The 12,234-nt window shown below is 43.1% G+C and overlaps 1 protein-coding gene across 1 annotated transcript; it reads right to left on the reverse strand.

The window, feature by feature from the left end:
- Positions 1-5,376: 5,376 nt before the first annotated feature.
- LOC310859177 (serine/threonine-protein kinase TBK1-like) lies at positions 5,377-10,592 on the reverse strand (the record flags this gene model as incomplete). The annotated part of the gene is made up of 7 exons (XM_083765579.1): positions 5,377-5,479; positions 6,746-6,847; positions 8,013-8,052; positions 8,979-9,055; positions 9,205-9,326; positions 9,511-9,589; positions 10,498-10,592. 7 exons carry the CDS (start codon positions 10,590-10,592, stop codon positions 5,377-5,379), a joined length of 618 nt encoding a protein of 205 aa, XP_083621705.1.
- Positions 10,593-12,234: the final 1,642 nt, after the last annotated feature.

A 12,234-nucleotide genomic window follows, 5' to 3' on the forward strand; every position in this document is an offset into this window, starting at 1 on the left:
AATAGTAAAGGAGACGAGGCTGGCAGACATACAGCTTCATTCACTGTGGCTGGGCAGATACAATGTATCCACTCAAAGCACAGAAACATCAACGGACAGTGAAAAGGTTAATAATGTAGTAGTAGTAGGTGAGAACATTAGATTGGATGAGGCCAAACCAGCCTCAAATAGGAAGGTCACGCTAATGAGACTAGGTGGGTGGTGTGGGGCGGCGCTAGAACATGACACGGACACATCACAGGATGATTGACACAGGGGTGAAAAATGGGTTACAAAATTGTGGGACAAAAAATATAAATTTAGACAAAAGAGCTAATCAGATGACTGGAGGAGGGCGGTTGGTGGTGTCCTACCTGTGACGTTGATAGGGACAATGTCTGTGGGCACGTTCTTGGCCACCTGCCTCATCTTCTCCTCCGGGGTGGGCAGGGGGGGCGGGGCCTTTTTCCACGCCGCCTGTCCGTCAGGCACGTCCACGCCGTCCTCCTCGTCGTCGTCCCCGCGGGGGGTCTGGGGCCTCATGGAGAGCAGGGACGACGAAGCCGTGGACTGCATGGGGGGAGAGAGAGACAGAGAGAGGAGGTTAAAATGAGAGAGATCCTGATTTAACCTTGTTGATCAACTGTCTTTGAGATTGGGCTTCAGGCTTCGGGGCGGCGGTGGCTCAGGGGTAGAGTGCCTGGATGGTAACCGTAAGGTTGCCAGTTCGAACCCGGGCTCCCCCAGAGTTACTGTCGAAGTGTCCTTGAGCAAGACACTGAACCCCTAATTGCTCCCGATGTGCTAGTTGGTGCCTTGCATGGTTTCCGCTGCCATCGGTGTATGAATGTGTGTGTGAATGGGTGAATGTAATGCACAATCTCTGTAAAGCGCCTTGGATAAAGGCGCTATATAAATGCACCATTTACCATTTAGGCTACACACCTGAGCCTCTGAGGAGAGGACAGGTTTGTGTGTGTGTGAGTGAGCGAGCGAGCGCCACATCTGTGGCTGCTCTCTGTTTACTACTAATCTTCTTCAGAGCAGTTGAGCGCACCCAGACACACACTCATGGGTTATTATGTATACAAAGGCTGGGGGTGCAGTAAACATGTTCATGGTCAATCACACCTAGGGGTGGGTCCCGAATCTCGGGACCAAGTATGTACCGAACCGAACGTGCCTGGGTACCGGGTACCCATTACAATAATTCAATTTCGGTTCTCTCTATCGGTTCCCACAGACACGCAGTCACACGATATTTATTTATTTTCTTCCCTTAATAGATGCGCAGGGAACAGAGCTGATCTACAAGTCTACATTGCGTTGCATTAGCGACGAGTTGTGGGCTTGTGGCTTGCAGAGGCGGAGCCATCTCTCTGCATGGAGTTAGTTGTCGAGGAGTCTAGAGACAGTGACACGCGCTGTGCCTGGCATCATTATTAAAGTTTCTTAAACGTAATTTTCAAGTGAAGTTTATGGGAGGAAACTTTTAAGAGGGGACAGGAATCTTGCGCCTTGTCTGAGTCTTCACTGCATACGTGCGCAGCACGCTGGCTGCGCAGCATTGAATCAACATGAGACAAGGAGAGAAAGCGCTGGTGCACTCACTTCGAGTGCGCACCCGTGTGTGTGTGTGTGTGTGTGTGATCACGGCGTAGGATTCAGATACCCAGTCTAACTTCGAGAGGTGGCGAAAAAACAACAAAAGATAGCCTACTTTGGGCAGCCCGTGTGCATGCACATTTCTGTTTGTAGCAAACCACAGCATGCAAGCCGCCTTTGTTTTCAATGATCCCCCATTGATGCGCTGCCCCCTCCCCTTCATTAGCGATGCTAATTTACACAGTCAATCGTGTGTGTGTTGCTCTCAGATCTCAGACATGCTTTTATTTGTTATTGGTAATAAGAGAAGTAGCCTACAACACTATTGCCCTGGGTAAATACAGAATCGATATTATATAGATACATTTAAAAGAATCACTATATTATCCACAAATGGTTCAATAAAGGAGAAGATGTTATACTATTCATTATACATGTCTTTAGTATACAGTATACACTCTGCTCTGACATGCCATGCAGACTGCACCACATGAGACTACATGAGACTATCTTTTTATTTTTTTCTAGATTTCTGACTTTGTGTTGCAGTGATGTGATGCAGTGATGTTTATGTTGTGTAGTCTCTCAGGCATATTTGTTGTCATTGTCAGTAGTAGTAAGAGGTAACTGTAGTATCCACAAATGGCTCAACTGTTAAAGGAAAGGATGTTGGTCTATACTCTATTCATCAGTCTTAAATCAAAGTCTTAAAAATAAAAACTTTGTGACAAACAATTGACCTTAAGTTTAATTTATTTTTTTACTATATTATCCACAAATGGCTCAACTGAATGAGGAGGAAGAGGATGTTACACTATTTATTCATTACATCTCTTAAATTGACATTGAGCTTTTTTGTTAAACATTTGACCTCTTTTATATCATTTTGGAACCGAAATAGGGAACCGTTAAGAACCGGAATCGATAAGCAGAACCGGAATCGGTACCGGACTCGAAAAAATCCTAACGATACCCATCCCTATGTGTAGAGAGTACTTTTGGATAGAGTACCACAGTCTACATGTAAACAACAATGTGGAGCAGAGAGCCACCGATAAACACAATGAAGGAGTTCTTATGGACTTCTGAAATACACACAATAATATAGTATAAATACACACAATACATTACCCTGAAATACACACAATAATATAGTATAAATACACACAATACATTACCCTGAAATACACACAATAATATAGTATAAATACACACAATACATTACCCTGAAATACACACAATAATATAGTATAAATACACACAATACATTACCCTGAAATACACACAATAATATAGTATAAATACACACAATACATTACCCTGAAATACACACAATAATATAGTATAAATACACACAATACATTACCCTGAAATACACACAATAATATAGTATAAATACACACACTACTAGTTGAAATACACACAATACATTACCCTGAAATACACACACGATACATAAACAGAGTTCTTATGGACTTAATATACTTGGCTGTAGACAAATGTACAAGAAGCAGATCCGACTACATTTCTTTTGGCCCCAGACGGTTGAAAAGGGTTTGGTTTCATTAAGGATCTTAGATGTACAGTCCAACAAGGATTGGATATAAAGGCTATTTTATGTGACTACATGTTGTATTTATATCTGGGCCACAGACAAGACAGTACTTTCATTACAGATGTGACTACAGGTTGTATTTATATATCGACACCACAGCGGTCAGTAAATACTTACTGAATGTCTCTGTGGAGGAGACGTACGTGAGCAGTAATAATAATAATACTTACTGCATGTCTCTGTGGAGGAGACGTACGTTAGCAGTAATAATAATAATACTTACTGTATGTCTCTGTGGAGGAGACGTACGTTAGCAGTAACAGTCCAGTGTTCTCACACAGAGAACACAGACACACCGCGGCCGTCAGCAGGCGGTCAGTCAGGCTGCTGCTGCGTCGCCAGTATAACATGCAGTAAGAGGCGGTGATCAGATAGCGGGGGGCGCTGTGGAGCCCGATGCACGTCCTCCAGATGTAGCGCTCTGGAACCAGACTGATGGAGGCGGAGATGGAGGGGAGGTAGTTATCCACCTAAAACACAATGCACATACCAGACAGTTGAGTATAAGTCACAGGCGTTGACACCAAGGGTTGCCCACCTGCTCCTGGCAGATAAATAAAACACTAAGGGTTGCCCACCGGCTCCTGGCAGCTAAATAAAACACTAAGGGTTGCCCACCGGCTCCTGGCAGCTAAATAAAACACTAAGGGTTGCCCACCTGTCCCTGGCAGCTAAATAAAACACTAAGGGTTCCCCACCTGCCCCTGGCAGCTAAATAAAACACTAACGGTTGCCCACCTGCCCCTGGCAGCTAAATGAAACACTGTTTACTTACTGTTATCCTTATATCCTAATGTTTTACTGTATCTCAACGGGTGAGCTCTGATTTTGGCGTAAGTTAAGATGCAGTCAAAACCATGTAAAACTAATAACTAATAAACTGATTTATGTGTGTGTGTACATGCGTGCGTGTCACCTCCTAAGTAGACTTATCTTAGCTCATGCCGCTAAGTGGCACATTATGAAACAGGAGAAGGAGAAAATGTCCGCACACTGTTGAGTAGCTCCCACTGGCAATTGTATTTGAATAAAGGATGACAACGTTTCGACCCCTTATGGGTCTTCGTCATGTATGACATTATGAAACAGGAGCACGTCCAAACACGAACGCTTGACATGATGTGTGGTGAAAGTTAATTAGATTGTAGTTTAAAATATATTATGTGAAATGATTTTCAAGACGTGAGTCTGTACCCCTCGCTCAGTCCCATTAGGGACAAACCAGGGCCACACAATACGTTGCTCCGGAACTACTCTGCCGGGACTGGAAGAACCAGCCGTCTACATTCCGGCTGTCACCCGTCTCTCCAGTGGTCACCATAATATAGTATAAATAGTAAATACACACAATAATATAGTATAAATACACACAATACATTACCCTGAAATACACACAATAATATAGTATAAATACACACACTACTAGTTGAAATACACACAATACATTACCCTGAAATACACACACGATACATAAACAGAGTTCTTATGGACTTAATATACTTGGCTGTAGACAAATGTACAAGAAGCAGATCCGACTACATTTCTTTTGGCCCCAGACGGTTGAAAAGGGTTTGGTTTCATTAAGGATCTTAGATGTACAGTCCAACAAGGATTGGATATAAAGGCTATTTTATGTGACTACATGTTGTAGTTATATCTGGGCCACAGACAAGACAGTACTTTCATTACAGATGTGACTACAGGTTGTATTTATATATATCGACACCACAGCGGTCAGTAAATACTTATTGTATTTTCTCTGTGGAGGAGACGTACGTTAGCAGTAAGAATAATAATAATAATAATAATAATAATACTTACTGTATGTCTCTGTGGAGGAGACGTACTTTAGCAGTAATAATAATAATACTTACTGTATGTCTCTGTGGAGGAGACGTACGTTAGCAGTAATAATAATAATACTTACTGTATGTCTCTGTGGAGGAGACGTACGTTAGCAGTAATAATAATAATACTTACTGCATGTCTCTGTGGAGGAGACGTACGTTAGCAGTAATAATAATAATACTTACTGTATGTCTCTGTGGAGGAGACGTACGTTAGCAGTAACAGTCCAGTGTTCTCACACAGAGAACACAGACACACCGCGGCCGTCAGCAGGCGGTCAGTCAGGCTGCTGCTGCGTCGCCAGTATAACATGCAGTAAGAGGCGGTGATCAGATAGCGGGGGGCGCTGTGGAGCCCGATGCACGTCCTCCAGATGTAGCGCTCTGGAACCAGACTGATGGAGGCGGAGATGGAGGGGAGGTAGTTATCCACCTAAAACACAATGCACATACCAGACAGTTGAGTATAAGTCACAGGCGTTGACACCAAGGGTTGCCCACCTGCTCCTGGCAGATAAATAAAACACTAAGGGTTGCCCACTTGCCCCTGGCAGCTAAATAAAACACTAAGGGTTGCCCACTTGCCCCTGGCAGCTAAATAAAACACTAAGGGTTGCCCACCTGCCCCTGGCAGCTAAATAAAACAATAAGGGTTGCCTACCTGCCCCTGGCAGCTAAATAAAACACTATGGAAAGGCAAACGTCCCAGGCTTAAACTAGAGAAATTACAGGTACCAGAGATAGAAGGGGGATTAGCGCTCCCAAACATAATGTATTACCACTGGGCATCACAAATCAGATATATAGCGGTAAAAATGATACAAATTCATCTTTTCTTGACTTGGAGGGTGTTGGATGTTTGTCCACTCTTTCTGAGTTGCCATTTATAAAACGGAGCTATTTCACACTTTATCGTGAGAAATACCTTGAAATCTTGGAATCAAATACGTAAACATTTTGGTATTACTAATACATACTCAGTTCTTGCTCCTGTTTTTTGTAATCCTGAATTTGCTCAATCATGTTCAGATGTTGGGTTCAGAGCCTGGAAAGAGGCTGGAATTTTAAAAATACAAGATCTCGTTCTGGGTGGAACCTTAAAATCCTTTGCCCAAATTAGGAATGAATTTAATTTGCCTCAAGTACAATTCTTCAGGTATCTACAATTTAGGAGTTATATTCAATCTGTACCATTTTACAAAAGAGAGGTGAGGGAAAACAATTTGGAACAAATATTAATGAAAGCCTCTTCCTAAAAGAAGACAGTGATAAGCTATATATACTCTCAAATGTTAATTAAAACCACAAATATAAGTAGTAAAACATTTTGGGCAGAGGATTTTGGGTGCCAAATTGATTCTAAAAAGTGGAAAAGAATCTTGCTAAATGCAAAACAAATTACATGTTCTAACAGAACTCATGAGACACAGTACAAGATCATTCACAGGTTACATGTAACTCCAGCTATACGCAGTAAATATGATCCAACATGTTCTGGGCAGTGCTTTAAATGTAAAAATAATGAAAACCACCCAAAAAGGTAACTTTCATTCCACATAGCATTGATGGCCGTCCCCAACGTGCGTCGTTGCCGTGTTTGAAGTGATAGCGGTTGTATTAACGTCAGCCTCAGTAGTATCATCTCATGTGCTTGCCTATGTTTAGCAGTAGTTGAGGCCCAGTTGGCGGAACTACTCACCTCATCCACTCCTCGCTCTTGGAGATGAAGAGGCGGTATTTCATGGCACACTCCTCTGTGAACAGAGACCTGGCCTTGCTAGCATGAAGGACCAACTTCTGCCTGCGGAGGAGAAAAAGAAACACACACACACACACACCAATGACACCATTGGAGCATTTCTCAAACAGTGGGTTGGGTCCCATGATTGGGTCGCGGATCATTTTGTATGGGTCGCGAGTAATTATCCCCTTTTTTGTCTTCCATTCAACTCTCTCTCTCTCTCTCTTATTATTAAGTAGTGAAAATAGCAGATCTACAATCTCATAACGTATGCTATTTTCACTTGTTTGGGTCGCGGGTCTTGAGCTAAAAAAGTTTGGAAACCACTGGGCAGAACACGTCAGGAAACTGGACAATAGAAGAGTGCCCAGTTAGTCTAGTGAGTGTTTATTTCCTCTGCGACATTGGGATTGTATAGCATCTACAACATGAAGAATGGATCCATCCTGCCTTTTCAATGGTTCTTGTTGAATCTATGCCACAGTACTATCTATGGCTCTATGCCAGTGGTCCTCAACAGGCGGACCGCGGCACACTACCGGACCGTCGCACACCTCTCTGCGGACCTTGGAGAAATGATAGAATAAAGAGAAAAGGCCTGGGCCGTGGCTCAGCGGGAGTGACCCCCCATCTCTCTCCCCATTTCCTGTCAGCCTACTGTCTGTCAGCCTACTGTCTGTCTGTCTGTCTGAATATTTGTCAAAGTGAAAACATATATTTTCATACTCTGCCACCCCAGTGTTGGTTGGAATGGGACCCGGTTTGTATAGCTTGGTTTGACTGTACTAAAAAGGCATAGTTGTTTCTAGGGGTGGGGGACGAGGGGGGCAGCCCCACCCCGTGGGGCCCACGTGGCCTGCGACCCGCAATTGTAGTGCGCATGAGACTGGACTATGGTCTTATTCAAAAGATATTTGTGGACCTTCAGCATTTCTAGTTGAGGACCTGCTCTATGCCATAGTTAGGCAGTTCCAAAGGAAAAAAGGGGATCGAACCCTGTACTAGCAAGTTTTGATGGATTTATCCTCAAACAGAGGAGTCACTCTACGACACAGTAGGGGAATTACGTTCTCCTCTGCATGTATTCATTGTATTGTAGACATAATATTCATATCTAGCTAAAATAAAGCATGCCCACACATGCTACAGTGCGCGCACGCACGCACGCACGTGCGTGCGCACGCACGCATGCACACACACATGCACGTGCACACGCACAGCTTACTTGTCAAATTTATGGATCTGTTCCTCATTGTAGGGTAGACCTAAATGGAAAGGACAGGAAGAGCAAACCTGGAATCACATATTGCCTTCTATGCATACTAGTATTGCATACAGTAGGAACACAGCTAAATCATTCTTCATTTATCAATTTGTAACTCTGAGAGTGTACACTTTGTGTATGTAAGCAAATGTACCCATAAATAATAATATTTCTACACTCAATATTGTGATGCTAGGGTTTAAGTGGTTAAAGGTGCCTCAAAAGAACAAAGAATGGTTAAAAGAAGAAAAAAACCCACATACCAAATGTTCAAGCTCACAGCACGTTAGCGAGCTTGTACATCTGCTATTTTTGAACATTTATGAAATAATGTTGAGTGCGAGAACTACCGAATTAGACGGCATTGGAAGAATCGGCCTCAGGTCTTATAGTCTGGCAGCCGAGGTGGACGGGTGGGAAATTTGGTATATAGTCTTTTTTATTGGCCTAAAATATTGTCTATATACATACCGGTACATTCATGAATCCACTTGCTGAACGGGCTGAAAGTATTGGGCAATTCTTTTATAGGGGTTTCTTGTGACCCTACCACTAACATCCTATGGCTGGCAAAAATGTCAAACATTCCTTTTGCTTTAAGTAGCATGTGATATGTTAAACTAGGGGGTTGTCATGAATGTATGTATATAGTATATATTTTAGGCCAAAAATGTCCCACTTTAAACAAAATAAGTCTGTCAGCTGCCGGACTAACTCATTGCCTAGGGACGAGTTTGGAGTTCTGAGCAGTCCTAGACAGTAGACGGCCATCTTTACTTACGGTTCATTGGGGTGAATTTGGGAGTTTTGAAAATAAAAGGCCCTGTACATCATGTTGGCAGTGAAGGGACAGCGCCGGAGTTCAATGGTGGCAGTCAAAGTGTTTTAAGAAGCATTTCTCTGTGTTGGCTCGGTTCATGTACTCACGCCTCTCCGCCTTGTCCTTCTTGAACTGCTGGTAGATGGAGGAGATGGCATCCAGCAGCACTTTGATCTTCTCCACACTGTAGAGACATGACAACACTCACACACCGAGACCCTGCTTTGATGTGTGCGCACTGCTGCACAGCATGTGACTGGACGCATGGGCGCACAATGCACATACACACACACACACACACACACACACACACACACGCACATGCATACATACTTGCGATCTTCTGGGTGTGTCTCCACTTGCTGTATCCATGTTTCTGACAACTGACCCCCTGGCATGATCTTGTTCTTGATGTCCTGTGTTGTCCTTTCCATGGGCTCCAGGGAGCTGGAGATCTGCAGTGCACACACACACGTTACAAAGGTGAGACAGTTGTTGTCATACAGTGATGCATAGCATTACAGACACGTCAAAATCAGTTAAAACATAGTCACAACAACCCGCAGATGCTATGATCGACGAGTGACGCGGTCGCACGACGGAGCATGAATGAGGCTCCGGGGTTGGCGGTGAACTCACTCTCAAAACCTTCTTGCGCATGTCGGAGATCTGGTCGTATTCTGACGACAGCATGTTGGCCTGCATCAGCACCTCGAACCTAGAGAACGACACCATGAGACAAACAATGATGACACACAGACACCACGAGTCACACAAACCTATACAAAGACACTGTGGGAGTCCCTCTGTAAGCAGTGCTCATTTGGTTGACTAAGACTAAACTATTTCAGATGATCAAAATAAGACGTGTGGTCAGGCCCGGATTAACAATGGAAGTAACTGTGTAAGACTATTTCAAATAGGTACAGCTGTTGCTTCCATTGAAAAATGTAACGCAACACAGGAACCCCAGCGAGTGTTTTGGTCGTCCAACAGTTTCTTAACCACTAGGTGGGAGGAGATCCAGCATCAGGGAGAAGCCGTATAACTCTCTGGGAACAGCGGTGATAGTGCTGGCGGTGCGCTGAACGCACGTGCGTTCATTCACTGGACGCAAAGTGTCATTCTTGATTGTATTACATGCATGCAGCGAATCACATGCACGCATACGAATTGCACATGCATGGGGCCTTTTGATTTGGTATGGCTCAGGGCCCTCGGCACCGTGTGTGGTGTGTTATTCAAAAGACTAAGACTAAATGAGAATTTGCTGCCAAAATTAACACTGGATCAAGGGCATGTACTTATTTCTTGTCATTCGATACTAAAATAATAACAAGACATGTTTTATGTTGTTTTATGTGACTGCAATGCACATTCAAACCAAACATTTATTTGACTAAAGATTAAAAGACTAGACTAAAATATTTTGATATTTTGTCGACTAAGAAGTCTAGACTTGGATAGATTATCATTAGTTCAGCCACTAAACCATTTCAGATGACAAAATTAGGACAAAAACTATCTGGTCTGCTAATGTCAAAGTGAAATTTGTCAAAGTGTGTGTGTGTGTGTGTGTGTGTGTGTGTGTGTGTGTGTGTGTGTGTGTGTGTGTGTGCAACTCACAGCCTATCCGTCCTCTCCAGGATCTGGGTGCAATAGTTACATAGATGGATAACCTCTGCTGTCTTGTGCACAATCTCAGTGTAGTCCTCCTTCATCAACTCACTGACGGACGGACAGACGGATGGATCGATGGACAAAGAGGTTAAATGTATAGAGTGACAGAAGGAATGCATTAGTTACATCCTACTCATCTAGAGCTTACATTCAAAGCCATTGTTAAATAGAGAAGTCCTGATGTCACTCGCTCATCGCTTGGTTTGGGGAAGTAATTTCTCAATTGGAGAATATCATCGGGCCATCTTAAAATAATCACATATAAGCATTGTGGTCCAAAGATAAACAAGCCGCCTCTATATCGTAATCGTTTACGGCAGTCAAGTTACTCATATTTGATGCAGTCCGTTTCTGGGGAAAATGTAACAAATTTGGCGGCGGCAACATTAGCGTTTTCTCGATGTCGGTTGATGCTTCATATCCATACGAGTCAAACCGCCGTGCGCATTTGTTTATTTGTTTATCTCATAGCGCGCCACTTGGTGGCGCACTATGATCTTGTCATAGAAACATAGCTTTTTCAGAAAACTGTCAGGATGTAGAAGACATTTTTTTAATCTGATCTCAGGTCAGAATGGGTTAAAACAGCATATTTGTAGGCTCACGTGGACTAAGTATAAAATAAAATAACCATTTGGCAGTACTCCTTTTCTCACCAGCTCCTGATACACCAACAGTGACTCCCAGGTCTTCCAGAGGTGCCCGATGTCACCTGCAAAGGTCTGGACGGGGGGAAAAACACTGTGAATGTGTACAGTATGTCTAATAAATCGGTTTGAGCAGATATTTATATCGGTTTGAGCAGATATTTATATCGGTTTGAGCAGATATTTATATCGGTTTGAGCAGATATTTGTATCGGTTTGAGCAGATATTTATATCGGTTTGAGCAGATATTTATATCGGTTTTAGCAGATATTTATATCGGTTTTAGAAGATATTTTATAATAATTATGTTAAATAAATAAAAGATCCTGAAACAGCCTTTTGTGATGATGCAGGCTGCAAATTATATCAGTGTTTTCTGGGGAAACTTTCAAAAGAGTCAACAAGTTGGAACATTTTTAAACTAGAAAAAGTGCCCTTCTGGGCACAGGTCTCCACCAGGAGGATAGGAGTGTGTGTGATGTTTGGCAAAATGTTTAGGAGTAATATAAACATGTTTTTGTGTTTGTTTCTTTTTCTTCATTTCTTCATTTTGTTGAGGAAATGCAGAGCCAGATCACTCATAGCATCTCTGAGGATAGAATTCTGGATGAGCAGGACATGTGCAGCATTTTGTAATCAGTGTAGAATCTGAGAAATCCAACAGGCTCGTCTTGATCACATGACTACAGAGATCATTTGTACCGATTTGCGTGAGATTTGGATGAAATCTGTGCGACTAACATAAACAATGTGTTTTGCAGAAATCGGCCTCATGGTGGCGCTATAACCGGCAGATGTGGAGGGATGCAGGGAAAATGTTTTTCCATGGCCTCTAGTATAGGGAGTGCACATACATAAGTTGTATAGACCGATTCACAGAGGGTTTCCTGGGTGCGGCCATTACTGAGGGTGTACCATTGAGTGCAGCAGCACTGATTAGCTACACCTGGCCTACGGAGCACCTGCTCCATGGATTACCCCACAGTAATGGCCGCGCCCAGGGCACCCCTCTGTGAATCGGTCTATACAGATCGA

The sequence above is a fragment of the Protomyctophum parallelum genome (genome assembly GCF_964188405.1).
Source record: "Protomyctophum parallelum genome assembly, chromosome: 5".
Taxonomy (NCBI): domain Eukaryota; kingdom Metazoa; phylum Chordata; class Actinopteri; order Myctophiformes; family Myctophidae; genus Protomyctophum; species Protomyctophum parallelum.